Below are 22,067 nucleotides of genomic sequence, written 5' to 3' on the forward strand. Positions count from 1 at the left end.
CGTGGATGGCCGCCGCGCCGGGCTTCGGCTTGTGGAGCGGCTTCGGCGCGGGCGGCCGCGCCGCCTTCGCCTCGGGAGGCGCGGGCGCCTTCGGAGGCGCGGGCTTCGGAGGCGCGGGCGCCGCGACCCGCACGGGGGGCTTGTCCTGCGGCGACCGCTCGACCTGACGTGCTCGCGCGTCGTCGTCGTCTTCGTCGTCGTCGTCGTCGTCGTCTAGGCCGAGCGCGCCGCGAACGCGCCCCGCGAACCGCCGCTTCTCCTTTCGTAGTTTTCGAGCAATGAGCTTTTCCTCGTGGTTGATCGCGCGAACGATCGGGCTGTGAGCGATGATCTTTTCCTCTCGATTGATCGCGTGAACGATCGCCCGCTCCTCGGCGACGACGAACTCGACCACTTCCCTTTCGGCGGTGAAGATGCCGAGCTCTCGGCTGTGAGCATCGAGCGTGATCAACAGGACAGCGATCCAACCAACCAATAACCCGAGCAGAACACTCCAGCAGAACAGGCGGCGGACTTTCATGGCGCCCCGCCCCAGTGTACCCAGTGGGCCCTGCGACGCGGGCACGTTCTCCGACTCGCGGAATTTGACGCACGAGCGCGAGTGCGACAATTCTTGGCGAGCTACGTCTGCGACAGCGCGACGACGTCGAACACGATCGCGGACTGCAGCATGCAGCGCGGGCTACTACTCGCTGAATTTTGAGGTAAAATTCTCGAGTAGAGGGCATCGCTCAGGGCGGCACAAACTTGCTTAGGAACGAAAAAATCAGGCGACGCGGGCATGGACGAGCACACGAAGGCCAAGAAGCGGGAGTACGAAGAAAAGAAGGCGCGGACGAAGCTCGCACTCAACATTTGCACGATCTGCGGCGAAAAGAACGCCAAGGCTTGCCAGGGTTGCGGCACCGTGGCATATTGTTCGACGGACTGTCAACGCATCGACTGGCGCGACCGGGGCCACCGGAAGGCGTGCAAGTCGATCCAGGCGGAGCGGGCGGCGGAGGCCGCGCGCGCGGAGGCCCCGCCGCCCCCGCCGCCGGTGGTGTTCTACGGCCCCGCGCCGCGGTCGCACGCCGACGAGGTCCGCGCGCGCATCGCCGCGGAACACGAGGCGGCCCGTGCGCGGCGCGAGGAGAACCCGGAGCCGGCGCCGCAATCGGAGCGATTCGGGTCGCGGTGCCCGATCTGCTTCGAGGACTGGGACGCGAACGAACAAAATTACCTTCAGATTTGCTGCTGCCGAAGAGTCTGCCGTTCATGCTATGACAAGATTGAAACCGCGTGTCCCCTCTGTCGTGCACCGCTCGCAGAGAATGATGCGGAAGACCTCGCGCGGCTTCGTCGCCACGTGGAGAACGAGGTACCGGAAGCGATTACTTATTTGGGGAACGCGTACCGTGAGGGTGACCTCGGCCTGAGAAGCGACAAAAAAGCCGTGAAGCTCTACAAGCGCGCTGTGGAACTCGGGGATGTGGACGCCACGCTGAATCTCGGGTACGCCTACGAGAAAGGACTAGCCGTCAAAATGGACCTGAAGAAGGGGGTTCAGCTGTATCGAATGGCCGCGGATCGGGGCCACGCGAGGGCGCAATGCAACCTTGCGACTATGCTTCGCGACGAAAGTTCTGATGAATCACAGCGAGAAGCCTTCGAATACTATATGCTCAGTGCAGCCCAGGGCTATACGGATGCGATCTACATGGTCGGCTGCTGCTACGTACACGGATCGGGCACGGAAGTCGACCTCGTCGAAGGCAAGCGCTGGTATGAGCACGCAGCTAGCAAGGGCAACAAGTACGCGGCCAGCGCATTAGAAGTCCTCGCGCGGCGCAGCAAGTAAGAGCGTTAAACACCGCGGCCGAACCTAGCGCGGCGTCGTCGCCCCCGGCGGCTTGAAGTCGCGGGGGTCGGCGCCGTCGGCGGGGTTGTGGAGGGCGGCGAGGTTCGCCTCGATGACGCGCTGGCCGAGGTCGTAGATCGCGGACACGACGAGCCCCTCGGAGGACGCCCTCCCAGTCTGTAAAAAATCGCTGAACCAGGCTTTTGCTTGTGGAGAAGGTCGAGCAGAGGCATGGACGAGACGAAATCAGGCGACGCGCGCGGGGACTCATGGCAGAAGAAAGCGAAAGAATACGAACTCAAAAAGACACGGACGAAGCTCGCGCTCAACATTTGCACGATCTGCGGCGCGGATAAAGCCAAGGCCTGCCAAGGCTGCGGAACTACAGCTTACTGTTCGACGAACTGCCAACGCATCGACTGGCGCGACCGGGGCCATCGCAAAGCGTGCAAGCAGATCCAGGCGGAGCGGGCGGCGGAAGCAGATCGCGCGAAGGCGCCGACGCCCCCGCCGCCGCCGCCGCCGGTGGTGTTCTACGGCCCCGCGCCGCGGTCGCACGCCGACGAGGTCCGCGCGCGCATCGCGGCGGAACACGAGGCGGCTCGAGCGTTGCGCGAGGCGAACCCGGAGCGGGAGCCGCTGTCGGCACGGCTCGGGTCGCGGTGCCCGATTTGCTTGGACGAATGGGACGTGAACGAAGGCACTCACCTTCAGATTTGCTGCTGCCGAAGAGTTTGCGGTTCATGCAGTGTCAAGCTCCACGGCAAGCAGTGTCCTCTGTGTCGTTTGCCGTGGCCGGAGTCTGATGCGGAGCAGCTCGCGCGGCTTCGTCGCCACGTGGAGAACGAGGTACCTGAAGCGATCAATTTTTTGGGGAACGCGTACCGCGATGGTGACCTCGGCTTGAAAAGCGACAAAAAAGCCGTGAAGCTCTACAAGCGCGCGGTGGAACTCGGGGACGTGTCCGCCATGCTGAATCTTGGGTGCTCCTACGATCATGGAGTTGGCGTCAAAATGAACAAGAACAAGGCGGTGCAGCTGTATCGTATGGCCGCGGATCGGGGCCACGCGAGGGCGCAATGCAACCTTGGACACATGTTTCTCGAGGAACAATGTGATGAATCGCAGCGAGAGGCCTTCGAATACTTGAAGCTCAGTGCAGCCCAGGGCTTTACGAATGCGCTCTACCACGTCGGCTTCTGCTACGTACACGGAGCGGGCACGGAAATCGACCTCGCCGAAGCCAAGCGCTGGTTCGAACGCGCAGCTGCCAAGGGCCAAAAGGAATCAATCCACGCGCTAGAAATCCTCGCGCAGCACAGCATGTAAGAGCCATATTAAACACCGCGGCCGAACCTAGCGCGGCGTCGTCGCCCCCGGCGGCTTGAAGTCGCGGGGGTCGGCGCCGTCGGCGGGGTTGCAGCGCGGCGAGGTCCGCCTCGATGACGCGCTGGCCGGGGTCGTAGATCGCGGACACGACGAGCCCCTCGGAGGACGCCCTCCCGGGTCTGTAAAAAATCGCTGAACAGAGGTCTTGGTTGTGGAGGAGGTCGAGGAGCATGGACGAGACGAAATCAGGCGACCCGCGGGGGGACACATGGCAGGAGAAAGCGAAAGAATACGAACTCAAAAAGACACGGACGAAGCTCGCGCTCAACATTTGCACGATCTGCGGCCAAAGAAACGCCAAGGCTTGCCAAGGTTGCGGCACGACGGCCTACTGTTCGACGGAATGTCAACGCATCGACTGGCGCGACCGGGGCCACCGGAAGGCGTGCAAGTCGATCCAGGCGGAGCGGGCGGCGGAGGCCGCGCGCGCGGAGGCGCCGACGCCCCCGCCGTCGGTGGTGTTCTACGGCCCCGCGCCGCGGTCGCACGCCGACGAGGTCCGCGCGCGCATCGCCGCCGAACACGAGGCCGCCCGTGCGCGCCGCGAGGCGAACCCGGAGCGGGAGCCGCTCTCGGCGCGGTACGGGTCGCGGTGCCCGATCTGCTTCGAGGACTGGGACGTGAACGAAGGCACTTGCCTTCAAATTTGCTGCTGCCGAAGAGTCTGCGGTTCATGCTATGACAAGGTTCACGGCAAGCCGTGTCCTCTGTGTCGGATGCCGTGGGCGGAGTCTGAGGCGGAGGATCTGGCGCGGCTTCGTCGCCACGTGGAGAACGAGGTACCGGAAGCGATCACTTATTTGGGGAACGCGTACCATGAGGGTGACCTCGGCCTGAAAAGCGAAAAAAAAGCCGTGAAGCTCTACAAACGCGCGATGGAACTCGGGGACGTGATCGCCATGCTGAATCTTGGGGGCTCCTACGATCATGGAGGAGGCGTCAAAGTGAACAAGAAGAAGGCGTTGCAGCTGTATCGTATGGCCGCGGATCGGGGCCACGCGAGGGCGCAATGCAACCTTGGACACATGCTTCTCGAGGAACAATATGATGAATCGCAGCGAGAGGGCTTCGAATATCTCAAGCTCAGTGCAGCCCAGGGCTTTACGGATGCACTCTACCAGGTCGGCTGGTGCTACGCAACCGGAGTGGGCACGGAAACCGACCTCGCCGAAGCCAAGCGCTGGTTCGAACGCGCAGCTGCCAAGGGCCACAAGGGCGCGATCCGCGGGCTAGAAGTCCTCGCGAGGCGGCACAGCTCGTAACAGCCGTGTTAAACACCCCGCGGCCGAACCTAGCGCGGCGTCGTCGCCCCCGGCGGCTTGAAGTCGCGGGGGTCGGCGCCGTCGGCGGGGTTGTGCAGCGCGGCGAGGTTCGCCTCGATGGCGCGCTGGCCGAGGTCGTAGATCGCGGACACGACGAGCCCCTCGAGGCTCCCTCGGAGGACGAGTCCCTCGGAGGAGACGAGGCCTGAGACAGTGGAGTGATCAAAACTCAGATTCTGATTGCCTGGATTTTTTTTTCGCGCGCGGTCGACGCACAGCCTCTACGGAGGACTAATGAACCCGGGCCCAAAATGATCGATTAATATTAATAGCGCACGCTGCGCCTTCCCTGTAATTCGCAACTCGTAGAGTGAGAATTTGGGAAGCGTAGCGGAGCAGAAGTTTCCACTAATAGCACGGTGGTGTGTCTGTGTCCTCCGGGAGTTTAGGAACGGATTGATTGCGACGCCATCGAAACCAAAATCGACGCGGTCTGGACCGACGTTTCAATTGGGGTATTCCTCAGGTGAATAATATTCTACGTGCGCCAACTCGCCGCTGGTGCCGCGCGCCGCGCGTGGGACCCCCCCCGGGGGCTTTCGAAACGAATCGAAACACGGCTTTCGCGCGTCAGCGCGCGCGTCTTGGCCAGAAAATTGGTTCGCAGGGTGTACCAAACCCATGCGGACCCGGGCGCGGAGGGTCGCGCCGTCGGGCGATGTGAGTCGCGCGCGAGCGCGGCCGAGGTCGTCTCGGTGAAACGAGCGGAGCCGGCGCGCCGCGCGCGCGGACAGATGAACGAAACTCGCAACCTCAACGATCGTTCGTCGAGCGCGAGCGGCTACGATGATGTGTGATGTTCGTTCCGGGCTCTGCGGGGCGAGCTAGGCGGTACCCGAGGGGCTCGACACTCGCGCCTCAGGCTCTCGTGCGCGGCCGTCAGTGGTCTTCAAACTGCAGGCGGTGCGGGCGCCGCAGCGCACGCACGAAGTCAAACAACACACACGATGTGACCTCGTACTCAAGTCCGAAACAACGTCCGTGCATGTGCGGGACGACATCGCCTCGCGCCCGATCGCGGCGCATCGCAACCGTCACTTTGGCCCTCGAAGGTCACGTTGAACATCAACGAGCAGTTCGGCTCGCGTCCCTGGCCGAGTCCCCACACCTCGACCCACTATGGCAAATTTTTCTGCATCTAGCTGCTCTCCATAGCTCTCCTCCCTGTGTAAAACGAGACGGACAGTTATTGCGTGCGCGAAGCTTTAGCTGTGGTTATCATTAGTTAATCTAGGTGCACCTAGATGTACGTTGATCACCGCACTGGCCTGAGACGCCTGAGGAGGCCTCGGGGGACGCCCTCGCACAAGAGGCGGCCAGCCAGTCAGGACTCGCAGGTCTCGCTTGTGGAGGTCGAGTACAATGGACGAGCGCACGACGAATTCAGACGACGCGCCTGGGGGCAATTCGGAGAAGCAGCAGGAGTATGAAGCGAAGAAGCGGGAGTACGAAGCCAAGAAGGCCCGGACGAAGCTCGCGCTCAACATTTGCACGATCTGCGGCCAAAAAAACGCCAAGGCTTGCCAAGGTTGCGGCACGACGGTCTACTGTTCGACGGACTGCCAACGCATCGACTGGCGCGACCGGGGCCACCGGAAGGCGTGCAAACAGATCCAGAACGAGCGCGCGGCGGAGGCCGCGCGCGCGGAGGCGCCGACGCCCCCGCCGTCGCCGCCGCGCGAGGTGTTCTACGGCCCCGCGCCGCGGTCGCACGCCGACGAGGTCCGCGCGCGCATCGCCGCCGAACACGAGGCCGCTCGCGCGCGCCGCGAGGCGAACCCGGCACCAGTGCCGCAGTCGGCGCGGTACGGGTCGCGGTGCCCGATTTGCTTGGACGAATGGGACGTGAACGAACACACTTGCCTTCAAATTTGCTGCTGCCGAAGAGTCTGCGGTTCATGCGGTGACAAGCTTCACGGCAAGCCGTGTCCTCTGTGTCGTTTGCCGTGGCCGGAGTCTGAGGCGGAGCAGCTGGCGCGGCTTCGCCGCCACGTGGAGAACGAGGTACCGGAAGCGATTACTTATTTGGGGAACGCGTACCGTGAGGGTGACCTCGGCCTGAAAAGCGAAAAAAAAGCCGTGAAGCTCTACAAGCGCGCGGCGGAACTCGGGGACGTGATCGCCATGCTGAATCTTGGGTGCTCCTACGATCATGGAGGAGGCGTCAAAATGAACAAGAAGAAGGCGTTGCAGCTGTATCGTATGGCCGCGGATCGGGGCCACGCGAGTGCGCAATGCAACCTTGGACACATGCTTCTCGACGGAGGTTCTGATGAATCGCAGCGAGAAGCCTTCGAATACTTGAAGCTCAGTGCAGCCCAGGGCTTTACGCATGCGATCTACCAGGTCGGCTTCTGCTACGTAAACGGAGAGGGCACGGAAACCGACCTCGCCGAAGCCAAGCGCTGGTTCGAACGCGCAGCTGCCAAGGGCCACAAGGATGCAATCCGCGGGCTAGAAGTCCTCGCGGGGCGGCACAGCTCGTAACAGCCATGTTAAGCACCGCGGCCGAACCTAGCGCGGCGTCGTCGCCCCCGGCGGCTTGAAGTCGCGGGGGTCGGCGCCGTCGGCGGGGTTGTGCAACGCGGCGAGGTTCGCCTCGATGACGCGCTGGCCGAGGTCGTAGATCGCGGACACGACGAGCCCCTCCGAAAAAACTCGCTGAACAGGCAGGTCTTGAGTTGTGGAGGAGGTCGAGCAGAGGCATGGACGAGACGAAATCAGGCGACGCGCGGGGGGACACATGGCAGGAGAAAGCGAAAGAATACGAACTCAAAAAGACACGGACGAAGCTCGCGCTCAATATTTGTACGATCTGCGGCGCGGATAAAGCCAAGGCCTGCCAAGGCTGCGGAACTACAGCTTACTGTTCGACGGACTGCCAACGCATCGACTGGCGCGACCGGGGCCACCGGAAGGCGTGCAAATCGATCCAGGCGGAGCGCGCGGCGGAGGCGGCGCGCGCGGAGGCGCCGACGCCCCCGCCGTCGCCGCCGCGCGACGTCTTCTACGGCCCCGCGCCGCGGTCGCACGCCGACGAGGTCCGCGCGCGCATCGCCGCGGAGCACGAGGCCGCACGGGCGCGGCGCGAGGAGAACCCGGAGCCGGCGCCGCAGTCGGAGCGATTCGGGTCGCGGTGCCCGCTCTGCTTTGAGGACTGGGACGTGAACGAAGGCACTTCCCTTCAGATTTGCTGCTGCCGAAGAGTCTGCAGTTCATGCGGTGACAAGCTTCACGGCAAACAGTGTCCTCTGTGTCGGATGCCGTGGGCGGAGTCTGAGGCGGAGGAGCTGGCGCGGCTTCGTCGCCACGTGGAGAACGAGGTACCGGAAGCGATTACTTATTTGGGGAACGCGTACCGTGATGGTGATTTCGGCTTGAAAAGCGAGAAAAAAGCCGTGAAGCTCTACAAACGCGCCGTCGAGCTCGGGGACGTGTCCGCCACGCTGAATCTCGGGTACGCCTACAGGCGTGGAGAAGGCGTCAAAATGAACATGAAGAAGGCAATGCAGCTCTATCGAATGGCCGCGAATCGGGGCGACGCGCAGGCGCAATGCAACCTTGCGAAGGTTCTTCTCGACGAAGGTTCTGATGAATCACAGCGAGAAGCCTTCAAATACTATATGCTCAGTGCAGCCCGGGGCTTTACGGATGCGATCTACATGGTCGGCCAGTGCCACGTAAACGGAGAGGGCACGGAAGTCGACCTCGTCGAAGGCAAACGATGGTTCGAACGCGCAGCTGCCAAGGGCGACAAGGATGCGGTCGAAGCGCTAGAAGAAGTGCTAGAAATGCTAGAAGAGCTCGCGCGGCACGGCACGTAAACCATGTTAAATACCCCGCCCTGCGGGTCGGGGACGTAAATGCCGCGTTAAACACCCCGCGGCGTCGTCGCCCCCGGCGGCTTGAAGTCGCGGGGGTCGGCGCCGTCGGCGGGGTTGTGCAGCGCGGCGAGGTTCGCCTCGATGACGCGCTGGCCGAGGTCGTAGATCGCGGACACGACCAAGCCCTCCTCGCGCTTGTGCGCGGTGCGGTCCGTGCGGACGCGGGCCTCGAGGTTCGTGATCTTGTCCTGCTTCTCCTTGATCTGGTTCTTGTAGGTCTGGACGAGGACGCTGTACTTCTCCTGGACGTTGTGGAGCGTCTTCCGCGTGTACGTCTCGAGCTTCTCCCGGTCCGCCTGCAGCTTCGCGATCGTCGCGTCGCGCTCCGCGAGGACCGCCGCGCGGTCGTCGGCGGCCGGCGGCGGCGGCGCGGCGGACGTCTCCGGCGGCGCGGCGCCGACCGCGGGCGCGGCCGCGAGCGCGCGCCTCGCGTCGTCGAGGTCCGCGGCGAGTTTCGCGGCGCGCTCGTCGAGGCGGCTCGCGTGGGCCTCGGCGTCGGCGGCCTTGGCGCGGGCGTCGAGGGCGTCGCGCTCGCGCGCCGCGAGGGACGCTTCCAAGTCCCTGAGCTGGCCCTCGAGCACGTCCGCGCGCGCGGCGGCCGCGGCCGGCGGCGCGGCGCCCGACCCGCCGTCGGCCGGCGCGGCGGCCGCGGCCTCGAGGCGCTGGTTCTCGCGCTCGAGGCGCGCGACCTTGGCGCGGAGCTGGGCGGCGGACTCGCCGAAGACGGGCGCGAAGTCGTCGCCGCCGTCCGGCGCCGCGTCGCGCGGCGCGTCGTCCGCGGCCGCGGGCGCGCGCGCCGTCGCGGCCGCGAGCTCCTCCTCGAAGAAGCGCCGCGCCTCCGACGCCTCCTCGAGGTCCTCCCGGCAGCGGCGGAGCTCCGCGTCCTTGAGCTCGAGGGCGCTCTTGAGCTCGAAGGCCTCGCGGTCGCGCGCGGACCGCTCGGCCTTCAACCGCTCGCACTCCGCCTGCGCGCCGCCCGCGTTCGCGACGACGCCCTCCAGCCGCAGGATCTCCGCGAGGTAGGCCGCGTTCTGGTCGTCGAGGTCCTTCATCTCCCGCCGCGCGCTCGATAAGTCTTCCACCTTCTTCCTCAGCTTGTCCGCGCGCGCCTCCGCGACCTCGGCCTCGGCGCACCGGCTCCGCGCGACGTCGAGCTCGTCGACGAGCGCCTGCTTCGCCGTCGCCGCGGTCCGCGCCGCTTCCAATAGCGCGTCGACGCGGCCCTCGAGGGCGCCGTTGGCCGTCGCGAGGCGCTCGCCCTCGAGTTCCGACGCGCGGAGCCGCTCCTTCGCGCGCTCCGCCTGCGCGACCGCGGCCGCGCGCTCGCCGCGCGCCTCCTCGAGCTCCGCCGCCAGCTCGTCGCGCGCCGCCTCCGCCGCCGCGCAGCGCTTCGCGCCCGCGGCCTCCGCGGCGTCGCGCGCGTCCTTGAGCGCCGCGACCTCGCGCCGCATCGCGTCCGCGGCCGCGCGCGCGTCGTCGCCGTCGCCGCTCTCGGCGCGCGCGCGGGGCGACGCGGCCCGCGCGTCGCCGGACGCCGCCGGCGACGCCGAGACGGCCTGCATGGCGCGCTCGACGACGACCATGAGCGCCGCCTGCGACGCGTCGTCGAGGCTCATGATCGCGCCGATGTAGCGCTGCTTCCGCGCGCACTGCACCGCCGCGCCCAGCACGAGCTCGGCCGCGCGGCAGCTCGACGCCGCGTCGCCCTTGGCCGCGCCCTCGGCGTCGACGTCGTCCGCCAGGGCCGACACGTCGCGGCCGACCTCGACCGCGTACCACTCCGCCGCGCGCCGGAGCAGCCGCCGGAGCCGCCCGGCGCCCAGCGCCCAGTTCGACTCGCCGAGGTCGCCCGTGACGTCGAGGCCCGCGGCATCGCCGGACACCTCGGCGAACACGAGACTCAGCGCGACGCCGTTCCCGAGCTTCGACGCCTCGGCGGCCTCGCAGCCGGCGAAGGTCCGCGCCCAGGCCGCGACGGCGCCGAGGTCGCCGGCGGCGTCGGCGGCCATCGCTTTTAAAAACTGTGCTTGCTGCCAACTGCGCGCCGCCGCGCCGTCACGAGCGACGACTGCGCCGGCAGCGCGGCGTCGATTGCCACAGGCCGTCGTCTTGGACAAGCGACGCCGACGGTGGAATCGTGCAAGGCTGCCCGCACCCGTTGCGACGATGGGGGACGATGTGCAGCTCCAGCGGGCGCTCATGGCGAGCTTCCAGAGCGCGCCGCGGCCGTCGGCCGGCGGCGGCGGCGGCGGCTTCGGCCGGTCGTCGACGTTCACGAGCTCGCCCTTCGGCCCGCAGCGCGGCGGGTCGTCGCGGTCCGTCGGGTCCTCGGGCCGGTCGACGCGGGGCACGCTGGCCAAGGCGGGCATCGCCGCGGCGACGGAGGGCGGCCTGTCGCGGCGCGGCGCGACGGGGTCGCTGTCGGCGCGGCGCGCGTCGCTCACGGACCAGGGCCGCAGCGAGGAGCGCAACTTCGGCGCGGAGATCGGCACCGGCGGCCGGAAGCTCGGCGAGCGCGTCGACGTGCTGCCGAAGCCGAGCGCGCCGAGCCGCGAGGATTTAGGCGACGGCTGGTGGCGCCTGAGCGGGCCGAAGAGCGGGTCCTTCCGCAAGGCGGGCCTCCACACGATCGCGGAGGCCTCGAAGGGCCGGCCGTTGGTCTGCGCGTTCGAGTCGCGCGTCGAGGTCGTCCGGAGCGCCGTCGGCGCCGAATGCGACGGCGACCGGAGCTTCGCCGTCGAGGCGTCCTTCAAGGCCTGCGTCGACAGCGCCAACGCGCGCACCGAAGACGACGGCGCCGCCGCGGGCTTCGCGGTCCTCGTGGGACTGAAAGGCGGCGATTCCTACGTCGCCGTCCGCGCGGACGCGCTCCACAAGACCTGGACCCTGGAGCTCCACACGCCCGGCGGCGTCGACGTCGTCGCCGACGCCGTCGACGCGTCGCTGAAGCCGAACAAGTTCGTCGAGGTGCTCGTGCAGGTCCGCGGCGCCGCGATCTCCGTCGAGTCGGACCGCCACCCCGTCTTCACGTCCGTCGGGCTCGGCAGCCCGCCGGGCGGGCCGTCGGTCTTCGCCGGCGCCGTGGGCGTCCGCGCGGGCCGCCGCGAGCGCGTCGCGCTCAAGGGCTGGCGCATCGTCGCCGAGCGGCGCGCGCCGCCGAAGGAAGCGCGGCGCGCGTCCGCGACGACGGCGGCGCCCGCGGCGCCGACGTCGCTCCGCGCCGCCCTGGAGCGGCAGGGCGAGCCCGCGGAGGAGAAGCGGCCCCTGCGCGAGCGGACGAACGAGCGGGACCGGTCGGGCTGGGACGCGAACGCGCGCGAGGACGCGATCGACGACACGCTCGTGGAGCCGTCGCGGCTGAACGTGACCATGGACGACGTCGTCGGCCTCGAGGCCGCCAAGGGCGCCCTCAACGAGGCCGTCGTGCTGCCCATGCTCGTGCCCGAGCTCTTCACGGGCATCCGGAGCCCGTGGCGCGGCGTCTTGCTGTTCGGCCCGCCGGGCACGGGCAAGACGCTGCTGGCCAAGGCCGCGGCGGGCGTCGAGGGCGCGACGTTCTTCAACGTCTCCGCGGCGACGCTCGCGTCGAAGCACCGCGGCGAGTCGGAGAAGCTGGTGCGCGCGTTGTTCGCGCGCGCGCGCGGCGAGGACCGCGGCGTCGTCTTCTTCGACGAGGTCGACGCGCTCTGCGCGCGGCGCGGCGGCGACGGCGAGCACGAGGCGTCGCGGCGCCTCAAGACGGAGCTGCTCACGCAGCTCGACGGCGTCCGCGGCGCCGCGGAGCGCGTGACCGTCCTCGCGGCGACGAACCGGCCCTGGGACCTCGACGACGCCGTGCTCCGGCGCCTCGAGCGGCGCGTCCACGTCCCGCCGCCGGGGCCCGCGGGGCGCGAGGCGCTGCTGCGGCTCTCCCTCGAGGGCACGAAGCACGCCATGTCGGACGCGGACGTCGCCGCGCTCGCGGCGAGGGCCGAGGGCTACAGCGGCGCGGACGTCGTCCTGGCCTGCCGCGAGGCGTCGATGATGCCCATGCGCCGCCTCATCGACGGCGTCGACCCGGCGGACCTCGCGGCCGTCGCCGCGGACCTCGACAACGAGCCCGTCTCGCTCGCGGACTTCTCCGCGGCGTTCGCGAGCACGAAGCCGTCGATCACGCCCGCGGACGTCGACAAGCACCTCGCCTGGGCGGCGCGCTTCGGGGCGGGGAACTAACGCGTATTTTTAGGTCGACACTCGATGTTGGCATCGGCGTGGAAGGGGGAGGAGCAACGGGAGGACCAGGGTGAGGACCGGCGGACGCGTCGAGACTGCTTCAACACGGCCACCAACGCAAACCCTTTGGCAGATCAGTCCAATCGTGCGCCGCCGCTCGGAGCGAGCTGCAGCTCTAACTGTTTGCGCTTCGTCGTCGGCGCCGTCGGGGTCAGTGCACGGAACTGCGCTCGGCAGTCATTCGCCGACGCCCCGGGGCCGCGCCGGGGCCATGGACCAAACGTCAACGTCGAGGTGCGCCGCCCGCGGCCCGCCGCAGCGCTTCGCCGCCGCAGCCGCCCGTTTTAGGTCCTCGGACGCCGCGGACCAGGTCCACGAGGCGGAGAAGCAGCTCGTGCTCGAATACGCCGACAAACTGATCCGCGAGGTGCGCGACCGGGGCGCGCGACCGCCGCCGCCGCGCGCGCGGGGGGCCGCGCGGCGCGCGCGGAACCGGCCGGCCGACCGCTCCGTCCCGCCGCAGGGCGGCGTGACCGTGGACATGGCCTACTCCGTCGCGCTCGAGACCTTCTTCACGGAGAGCGACGACCGCGCGCCCGCCGCGTCCCCCCGGGTGTCGACCTCTTTTCCAACCGCGGAAACGCGCGCAGGCCTCGGCGGCACGGAGCCGCGCGACCGCGACCTCGTGCAGGCCTACGCGGAGGAGATCTCCGCGCGGGGCCTGCCGCGCAAGGAGTGCTACGCCGCGGCGCTCGACGCATTTTTGGCCGACAAGGCGCGGTTCCGCGCGTCGCGGTCCGCGGCGACGCCGAGGAAGCCGTCCGTCGACGTCGCGTCGCTCATGACGCGCGCGGAGCGGCCGCTCAACTCGCCGACGGCGGGGCGGCGGGCCGCGGAGCCCGGCGCGGACGTCGACATGGGCGACCCCGTCGCGCGCGCCGCGAACGTCGACATGGGCGACGCGGACGAGAGCGACGACGACGACGACGACGACTCGGCCGGCGACTTCGACCCCTACCTCTTCATGAAGCACCTGCCGCCCAAGGCGGCCGCCGCGCGCGACGGCTGGGACGCGGCGCACCCGCGCCTCGGCCCGCGGCCCGCGGGCCACGCGAAGCCCGTCACGCTCGTGCTCGACCTCGACGAGACGCTCGTGCACAGCCAGATGGAGCCGCGGGGCGACGCGGACTTCGTCTTCGACGTCCAGCTCTGCGGCGTGACGTCGACGGTCTACGCCAAGTCGCGGCCCCGGCTCGACGACTTCCTGCGCTACGCGGCCGCGCGCTTCGAGGTCGTCATATTCACGGCGTCGCACCACGCGTACGCGGAGACGCTGCTCGACAAGATCGACCCGGACGGGAGCCTCATCGACCACCGCCTCTTCCGCGACGCCTGCGCCACGGTCGACGGCCTCTATCTCAAGGACCTGGACGTCCTGGGCCGCGACCTCGCCAAGGTCGCGATCGTCGACAACACGCCCTACGTCTTCGGCTTCCAACCGGACAACGCCATCCCCATCGAGTCCTGGTACGACGACGAGGCCGACGACGAGCTGGACAAGCTCAAGGCGCTCCTCGACCGCCTCGAGCACGCGCCGGACGTCCGGCCGCTCCTCGTCGACGCCTTCGCGCTCCGCGCGAAGATCGACGACGCGGACGCGCTCAGCCGCCGCAACGACAAGTACCTCTAGGGCCCGCTCCCTCGCTCGACCTCGATCGCGGGCCTCCGCCCCTCCCGAAACACACGCATAAATGACTCCCCCCGCGCGCGGCCGTCTCGCTTTCGTCCAGATGGGCGTCGATCGCCGACCCAAAAAATGAGTGGCAAAACCGCCCAAGCCTCTAAATAATCGCGCCGTCCTAGGCGCGCGCCGTCGGCGACACGACCGCGCGCGCCGTCGGCGACACGACCATGGCCCGCGACCGCGAGCCCGCCTGGACGCTCTTAAAGGAGCCCATCGTCTGGTCCGTCGCCCTGACGAGCGCCATCCTCTTCGTCGTGCTCAGCGTCCTGTGGCGGTGACGATTTTCGAGAGATTTTGACCGGGAAAACGAAGAGAACTCGTTACCGACATGCTTGGTAGGTCGTGCTCTACCGAAACGAGATGCACCAGACGTGCCACGACCGGATGAAGGTCGGCGACTACGCGGAGACGGACGGCGACGAGCGGCACCAGCTGAGCCACATCCTCTGTTGCGACTTCGAGTACCGGCTCACGGCCGCGGGCTTCACCGTCGCGGCGTTTCTGTTCGTCGTCGGCGTCCACAGGAACCTCGGCCCGATCCGCGTGAGCCTCGGCAAGCGGCAGGCCGTCGTCATCGCCGTCTTCGCGTGGGTCGCGGCCGTCGGTCTATGCCTCCTGAGCGTCTGCGACACCTGCGGGCGCTTCGAGGCCTACCACATGATCGGCGCGGGCATGTTCTACGTCGGCGGCTTCGGGATCATGTTCGCGACGACGGCGACGTGGCGGACCGTCGAGGGGAAATGCGTCTGCAACTACCATAGCAGCCTCCACTGGGAGACCGACGAGAGGTATTGGGTCATCGGCTTGGCCAAGGTCTTCTCCCTCGCGGGCGGCATGCTGACGCTGTTCCTGTGGTGGGCCGACCCCTTCCTCGGCCAGCTCCTCGCCATCGCGACGATCCTGCTCACGTGCCTGAGCCTCCAGTTCGACGCGACGTACCTCGGCGGGCCCGAGGTCATCCCCTTTACCGATACGTAAACCTTAGCATTTTCGTCGGTGGCTCGCACGCCTGCTGGGCGAGAGGTCTCGCGAGCGTCGCGCTGGCGTATCTAATAACCGTGCGTGTCCATTTCGTTGAGGACGCTCATGGCCTTCCCGTGGCCCTTGCCGGCCGCGCGCGAGAGAAAGCGCCTGGCTTCTTCAAAATTCAACTCCACGCCTTTACCCGTTAAGTAAGAAAATCCGGTGTTGAATTCGGCGCCAGTGAGGCCCTGATCCGCAGCAAGCTTGAACCAGCGGAACGCTTCCTCAAGATTTTGATTGTAAAGACGAAGCTCCTCAACATTTTGATTGTAACGAAGAAGCATGATTCCGAGATTGTACTGCCCACATGGATCACCCCATTCTGCAACTTCCCGCATCATTTGTAGCGCCTTCTTCTTGTCCAGCTTTACGCCATTCCCATCGAAGTACAACGTGGCGAGCCACACCTTTGCGTCCACGTTCCCGAGCTCCACGGCGCGCTTGTAGAGCTTTGCGGCCTTCTTCGTGGATATCGCAAGTCCCATAAGATGGCCGTGGTGGTACGCCGAGGCTAGGTATGCAATCGCCTCCGGCACGCCGTTCTCCACGTGGCGACGAACAAAGGCGAGCTCCTCCGCATCATTATTTACTCGCGGCGCTCGACAGAGAGGGCACGCCACGCCACGACCACGGGTCTTGACCACACAAGACTCGCAGATCGTCCGCGCGCAACAGGTTTTAAACACGGGCGTCGCATTCACGTCCCATTCCTCGCGACAGATCGGGCACCGCGATCCGAACCGCGCCGACTTAGGCTCCGCCTCCGGGTTCGCCTCGCGCCGCGCGCGGGCGTTCTCGTGCTCCGCGGCGATGCGCGCGCGGACCTCGTCGGCGTGCGACCGAGGCGCGGGGCCGTAGACCACGTCGCGCGGCGGCGACGGCGGGGGCGCCGGCGCCTCGGCCCGCGCCGCCTCCGCCGCGCGCTCGCTTCGGATCTTCTTGCACGCCTTTCGGTGACCCCGGTCGCGCCAGTCGATGCGTTGGCATTCAGTCGAACAATACTGCGTAGTTCCGCACGGACAGTTCAGTAAAATTCTCGGTTTCGCCCCACAAATCGTGCACGTCAAACGCAGCTGTAGCGCTTTCGCCCGCGCCTTCTTCTCCTCGTATTCGCGCTGCTTCTCGACGTACTCGGCCTTCATGATCGTTTGCGCGGCGGCGCGCGGGCGACACAGTTTTGCTCTTCACCACAGCTTGCTCCTGAGCTCGCAAGCCAAAATCGCTCAAAACCCGACCCAGGGTTAGCCCCACCCCTAGAGCGTCACGTTCATGTCCCCCTCGGCGGCGGCGTCGTCCTTGCGCCAGGCGGGCGTCGCGTTCAAGAACGCCAGGATCCAGACCACGAAGTTCGGCGCGGAGAGGAACGCCGCGACGACGACGCCAAGGCCAAGCACGACTCGCCCGCGCGCAAGCGCAGCATCCCAGGCTCGGGCGACGACGTGGCGTAAAGATTGTTTAGGCTATACTCGCGCGTTAAGGTGCGCGAGGTTCTCTATAGCATGCTCGTCGCCCTTGGCAGCGGCGCGCTCTAACCAGTATCTGGCTTTGCCGAGGTCGACTTCCGTGCCTTTTCCGTCACTGTAACACATGCCAAGGAAAGTCTCTCCAGGGGTATAGCCTTGATCAGCCGAGAGCGCGTAGTACCGGACCGCCTCTTCGAATTTCTCCTCAGAAGAAAGTAAAACCGCTAAATTGCCTTGCGCGAACGCGTCGCCCCGATCTGCGGCCGCCCGATACAGCTTCATCGCCTTCTTCTTGTCCAGCTTGACGCCACTTCCATGCTCGTACAATCTCCCAAGGTTATTCACCGCCATCACGTTCCCGAGCTCCACGGCGCGCCGGTAAATCTTCGCGGCTTTCTTATCAGATTTCACGAGACCGTAGAGACCGAATTGGTACGCAATTCCCAAATGCGTAATCGCTTCCGGCACCTCGTTCTCCACATGGCGGCGCAGACGCGCGAGTTGTTCCGCGTTGGTTCCTAGCGGTAAACGACAGAGAGCACACGCCTCGAATCCGATCTTGTCTTCGCACGATCGGCAGACCTTTCGGCAGCAACAGACGCGAAGCACGCCCGGAACATTCACGTCCCACTCCTCGAGGCAGATCGGGCACCGCGACCCGTACCGCGCAGACAGCGGCTCCCGCTCCGGGTTCGCCTCCCGCAGGGCACGAGCCGCCTCGTGCTCCGCGGCGATGCGCGCGCGGACCTCGTCGGCGTGCGACCGAGGCGCGGGGCCGTAGACGACCTCCTCCGGCGGCGACGGCGGCGCCTCGGCCCGCGCCGCCTCCGCCGCGCGCTCGCTTCGGATATTCTTGCACGCCTTTCGGTGACCCCGGTCGCGCCAGTCGATGCGTTGGCATTCAGTCGAACAATACTGCGTAGTTCCGCACGGGCAGCAAAGCAAGGTTCTCGGTTTCGCCCCACAAATCGTGCACGTCAAACGCAGCTGTAGCGCTTTCGCCCGCGCCTTCTTCTCTTCGTATTCGCGCTGCTTCTCGACGTACTCGGCCTTCATGATCGTTTGCGCGGCGCGCGGGCGACACAGTTCTGCTCTTCACATCTTGCTCCTGAGCTCGCCAGGCAAAATCGCTCAAAACCCGACCCAGGGTTAGCCCCACCCCTAGAGCATCGCGTTCATGTCGTTCTCCATGCCCGCCTCGGCGGCGGCGTCGGCCTTGCGCCAGGCGGGCTTGGCGTTCAGGAACGCCAGGCACCAGACCGCAAAGGTCGGCGCGGAGAGGAACGCGGCGACGACGACGCCAAGGCCAAGCAGGACTCGCCCGCACGCAAGCGCAGCGTCTCGGGCTCGGGCGACGTCGCGGCGTGAAGACTTAGGCTACACTCGCGCGTCGAGGCGCGCGAGATTCTCTATAGCTACGTCGTAGCCCTTGGCGGCGGCGCGCTCGAGCCAGTATCTGGCTTTGCCGAGGTCGACTTCCGTGCCGTCTCCGTCCCTGTAACAGTAGCCAAGGCTATTTTCTGCAAAGGTACAGCCTTGATCCGCCGCGAGCGCGAAGTACCGGAACGCTTCTTCAAATTTCTCCTCAGAACCAAGTAAAGACCCTAAATTGATTTGCCCGAACGCGTCGCCCCGATCTGCGGCCGCGCGATACAGCTCCTCCGCCTTCTTCTTGTCCAGCTTGACGCCACTTCCAGTCGCGTACAAATACCCAAGTCGTACCATCGCGTCCACGTCGCCGAGCTCCACGGCGCGCCGGTAAATCTTCGCGGCTTTCTTATCGGATTTCACGAGGCCCACCCGACCGAAGCGGTACGCATTTCCCAAATTCGTAATCGCTTCCGGCACCTCGTTCTCCACATGGCGGCGAAGCCGCACGAGCTGCTCCGCATTGGACTTTGCGCACGGTATACGGCAGAGGGGACACGCGTCGGTGCCGATCTTGTCCTCGCACGATCGGCAGACCCTCCGGCAGCAACAGACGCGAAGCATGTGCGTCGCATTCACGTCCCACTCCTCGAGGCAGATCGGGCACCGCGACCCAAACCGCGCAGACAGCGGCTCCCGCTCCGGGTTCGCCTCGCGCCGCACGCGGGCCGCCTCGTGTTCCGCCGCGATGCGCGCGCGGACCTCGTCGGCGTGCGACCGCGGCGCGGGACCGTAGAACACGTCCCGCGGCGGCGACGGCGGGGGCGTCGGCGCCTCGGCCCGCGCCGCCTCCGCGGCCTGGATTTTCTTGCAGACCTTCCGGTGCCCCCGGTCGCGCCAGTCGATCCGTTGGCAGTCCGTCGAACAGTAGGCCGTCGTGCCGCACCCTTGGCACGCCTTGGCCTTGTCGGCGCCGCAGATCGTGCAGGTCTTGAGAGTGTCGAGTTTTTTGCCCCTCGCTCGGGCCATGCGATTCTCATACTCCAACTTCTTCTCTCGCCACGACATGACTCGGCGCGCGCGCTTGACCGGGGCGTCGCCACAATCCCGAGCGACTCGAGTCGCCACTTCAGGGCTTCGATGCTCGCCAACAGGTACCACCGGGGGAGAGCTCCCCCCACTCACGCCTATCATACCCGACAATTAAGCTACCCCCACCCCCCCTTCTCGTCGGCCTTCTTCGAGGGCGTGCGCGGCGCCGACGACGAGAAGCCCATGCCCTGGCGCACGGACGTCCGCGCGGGCGCGCGCGCGAGGTCCGCGGCGTCGCGGGTCGGCGGCGCGCGGAGCGGCGCGGGCGCCGCGGGCTTGACGTGGAGGTGGCGGTACTGGCGCTTCGTGTGGAGCTGGTGCGCGAGCGAGTTGGCGTCGCGCGCCTGCTCGATCTGGGCGACGATGTCCGGCAGGGGCTTCTTCGGCGCGACGAACTTTTGGCGCGCGAGCATCTGCGTCGTCGTCGACACGGGCAGCGGCTTCGCCTCCGGCTCCTTGGGCTTGGACGTGGACCGGCGCCGTTCGAGGCGCCGCTCGATGGCGTCGCGCTGGCGCCGCGCGTCGGACCGCTGCCGCTCGAGGCGCTTCTCCGCGGCCGCGGCCTCGGCGTCCGCGAGGTCCACGAAAAGCCGGTGGTACTCCGCGTCGTCGGCTTTCGCCTCCGGCGCGGGCGCGACCTCCGCGGCGACGACCAAGGGCCCCGGCGGGACCATCGTATCGCGCCCGCTGCGCTCGATGGCCTCGAGCACGGCCGCGCGCTGCCGCGTGACGAACGCGTGCATCTCGCGGCGGCGCTCGCTCTCGAGCTCCGCGTCGAGCGCCGCGAGCGTCGCCTCGACCTCCTCCGCGAGCTCCCGCAGCCGCCCCCGCGGCGACGGCGGCGCGGCCTCCCCCTTGGCCTCGCGTTCGCGCTCGCTCTCCGCCGCGGCCTCGAGCCGCGCTTTCAGCGCCGCCTCGCGTTGCGCGTGCTTGTCCCGGAGCCGCGCGACGAGGTCCGCGCGCTTCCTCGCGTGCGCCTTGGCCAGGTCGCCGGCGAGGACCCCCAGCGCGCCGTCGTGGTCCCGGACGAGCGCCGTCACCGTCGCCATGTCCGCGCGGTGCCCCGCGGCCTCGCCTGCGCGGAAATCAACCGGTGAGCCAAACTTCAAAATTATCGAGCTCGGTCAAATCGAAGTCGATTGAGCTGATTTCTGGACGAGTCGTTCGCTCTCGTTGAGTTCTCGAAGCACAGTTCAAGATAACGAGCTCATATATTGAAGTCGGATGGAACGTTTGATTCCCGCGCGCGGCCTCGCAGATGCCGAACGCCTCGCCGCAGAATTTGGCGTGCGCGTCGCGCGTCGCCTTCAACTCCCGCCGCGCGAGGTCGCCCTCGAGCTCCGCCCACTCGGCGAGCTCCTCGTCGACGGCCTCGTCGCTCCGCGGGCCCACGCCCGGCGCCGCGGGCACGCACCGCGCCTTGAGCCGCGACCGCAGCGCCGCGTGCTGCCGCGACCTGGGCAGCACAAGAGTGATTCAACGTCGCTTCAACGTGAGTGTTCCGCGCGCGCGCGTTCCGGAAAAAGCATCCGCGCTTCGGGACCGTTCCGAGAGATGATCGCTCGTCCAACAATCCGCCGAAACGAGTGGAAAACGGCCGAGATCGGAGCCTTTGAAGTTGGGAATTTCGCTCTCTTTTGCTGCCCTGGCCGCGACCGCTCCTCCGCGAACGCGTGCTCCTCGGCCTCCTGCTCCGCCGCGTGCTCGCCGATGAGCGCCGCCGCGCGCGACCGGAGCGCGCCGTCGTCGGCTTTCGCCGGCAGGTCCAAATCCTCCGCGGCGAGCCGCAGGCCCTCGCGGACGCCCGCGGACGCCGCGTCGACGGCGCTCAGCTGCTTCGTCGGGTCCGCGCGGTCCAGGAGCACCTGGCCCCGGAGCGACGCCTGCTGCGACGCGAGTAGGGCCGCGAGCGCCCGGAACCGCTCGTCGCCGAGCTGCTCCTCCAGCAGGAGCAGCTCCGCGTCGCCGTCCGCGTCCGTCGCGCCGCGGACGCGGACGCGCGCGAGCAGCGCGGCCCGCCGCGCGCCGTGGCGCCGGTCCAGGTCCGCGACGAGCGCCGCGCGCGCCGCGTCGTGCTCCAGCACGAGGCCCGCGACGTCGTAGGCGTCCGTCGGCGCCCCCGCGGCCGCGCAGTGGCCGAGGACGGCGCCGTAGAGCGACGCCTGCGACGCGTCGAACGCCGCCAGCTCGGACCGCGCGCCCTCCGCGTCCGCGGCGGCCCAGTCCGCGAGCTCCTCCGACACGCCGACGTCGTCGAGGTCGCCGTCCGGGTCCTTGGCCGCGTCGCGGCGCCGCGCGTCGCGCCGCCGGAGCAGGTCCGCCGCGCGGCGCCGCCGCGCGGCCCCGAGCGCCGCCGCGCGCTCCCGGCTCGTCGCGTCGTGCGCCGCGACCAAGTCCGCGACGACCTTGGCCAGGTCCAGGCCCTCGGGCAGCTCCCGGGCGCCGTCGAAGGCCGCGAGCGAGGCCGCGTTCGCCGCGAGGACCTCCGCCGCCGCGGCGTCGCCGGCCGCGCCGCCGCCGGCGTCCGCGCGGCGCTCGGACGCGCGCTTCTCCAGCCGCGCCGCCAGGGCGCTCCGCGCGTCGAGGCGCCGCCGGAGCGCCGCGTCGACGGCGCTCTCGAGGCCCGCGGCCGCGCCGGCGACGAGCGCCTCGAACGTGCCGTCGAGCCGCGCGACGGCCTCGCGCTCGCGCGCGGTCGCCGCGTCGCGCTCGAGCGCGAGCGCGTCCTCG

At 67.8% G+C, this 22,067-nt stretch overlaps 6 protein-coding genes across 6 annotated transcripts; 4 read left to right on the forward strand and 2 right to left on the reverse strand.

Annotated features, from left to right (window-relative positions):
- Positions 1-1,417: 1,417 nt before the first annotated feature.
- Positions 1,418-8,375, forward strand: AURANDRAFT_24301 (hypothetical protein; the record flags this gene model as incomplete). Its single annotated transcript, XM_009037314.1, has 4 exons — positions 1,418-1,747; positions 2,969-3,165; positions 6,618-7,011; positions 8,121-8,375. Coding segments are annotated over 4 exons (1,176 nt in total), but the record flags the coding sequence as incomplete, so codon positions are not given.
- Positions 8,376-8,422: 47 nt separating this feature from the next.
- Positions 8,423-10,018, reverse strand: AURANDRAFT_63132 (expressed protein; the record flags this gene model as incomplete). Its single annotated transcript, XM_009037577.1, has 1 exon — positions 8,423-10,018. The coding sequence occupies one exon, from the start codon at positions 10,016-10,018 to the stop codon at positions 8,423-8,425; it is 1,596 nt and encodes a 531-aa protein (XP_009035825.1).
- Positions 10,019-11,798: 1,780 nt separating this feature from the next.
- Positions 11,799-12,647, forward strand: AURANDRAFT_24084 (hypothetical protein; the record flags this gene model as incomplete). Its single annotated transcript, XM_009037315.1, has 1 exon — positions 11,799-12,647. A coding segment is annotated over one exon (849 nt), but the record flags the coding sequence as incomplete, so codon positions are not given.
- A 952-nt stretch (positions 12,648-13,599) lies between these two features.
- AURANDRAFT_23845 (hypothetical protein) lies at positions 13,600-14,337 on the forward strand (the record flags this gene model as incomplete). The annotated part of the gene is made up of 1 exon (XM_009037316.1): positions 13,600-14,337. The coding sequence occupies one exon, from the start codon at positions 13,600-13,602 to the stop codon at positions 14,335-14,337; it is 738 nt and encodes a 245-aa protein (XP_009035564.1).
- A 221-nt stretch (positions 14,338-14,558) lies between these two features.
- On the forward strand, positions 14,559-15,383 carry AURANDRAFT_71332 (expressed protein; the record flags this gene model as incomplete). The annotated part of the gene is made up of 2 exons (XM_009037317.1): positions 14,559-14,654; positions 14,731-15,383. 2 exons carry the CDS (start codon positions 14,559-14,561, stop codon positions 15,367-15,369), a joined length of 735 nt encoding a protein of 244 aa, XP_009035565.1.
- A 57-nt stretch (positions 15,384-15,440) lies between these two features.
- AURANDRAFT_24792 (hypothetical protein) lies at positions 15,441-18,869 on the reverse strand (the record flags this gene model as incomplete). The annotated part of the gene is made up of 3 exons (XM_009037576.1): positions 15,441-15,665; positions 16,881-17,195; positions 18,261-18,869. The coding sequence occupies 3 exons, from the start codon at positions 18,867-18,869 to the stop codon at positions 15,441-15,443; spliced, it is 1,149 nt and encodes a 382-aa protein (XP_009035824.1).
- Positions 18,870-22,067: the final 3,198 nt, after the last annotated feature.

Source organism: Aureococcus anophagefferens, assembly GCF_000186865.1.
Source record: "Aureococcus anophagefferens unplaced genomic scaffold AURANscaffold_6, whole genome shotgun sequence".
Lineage (NCBI taxonomy): Eukaryota > Pelagophyceae > Pelagomonadales > Pelagomonadaceae > Aureococcus > Aureococcus anophagefferens.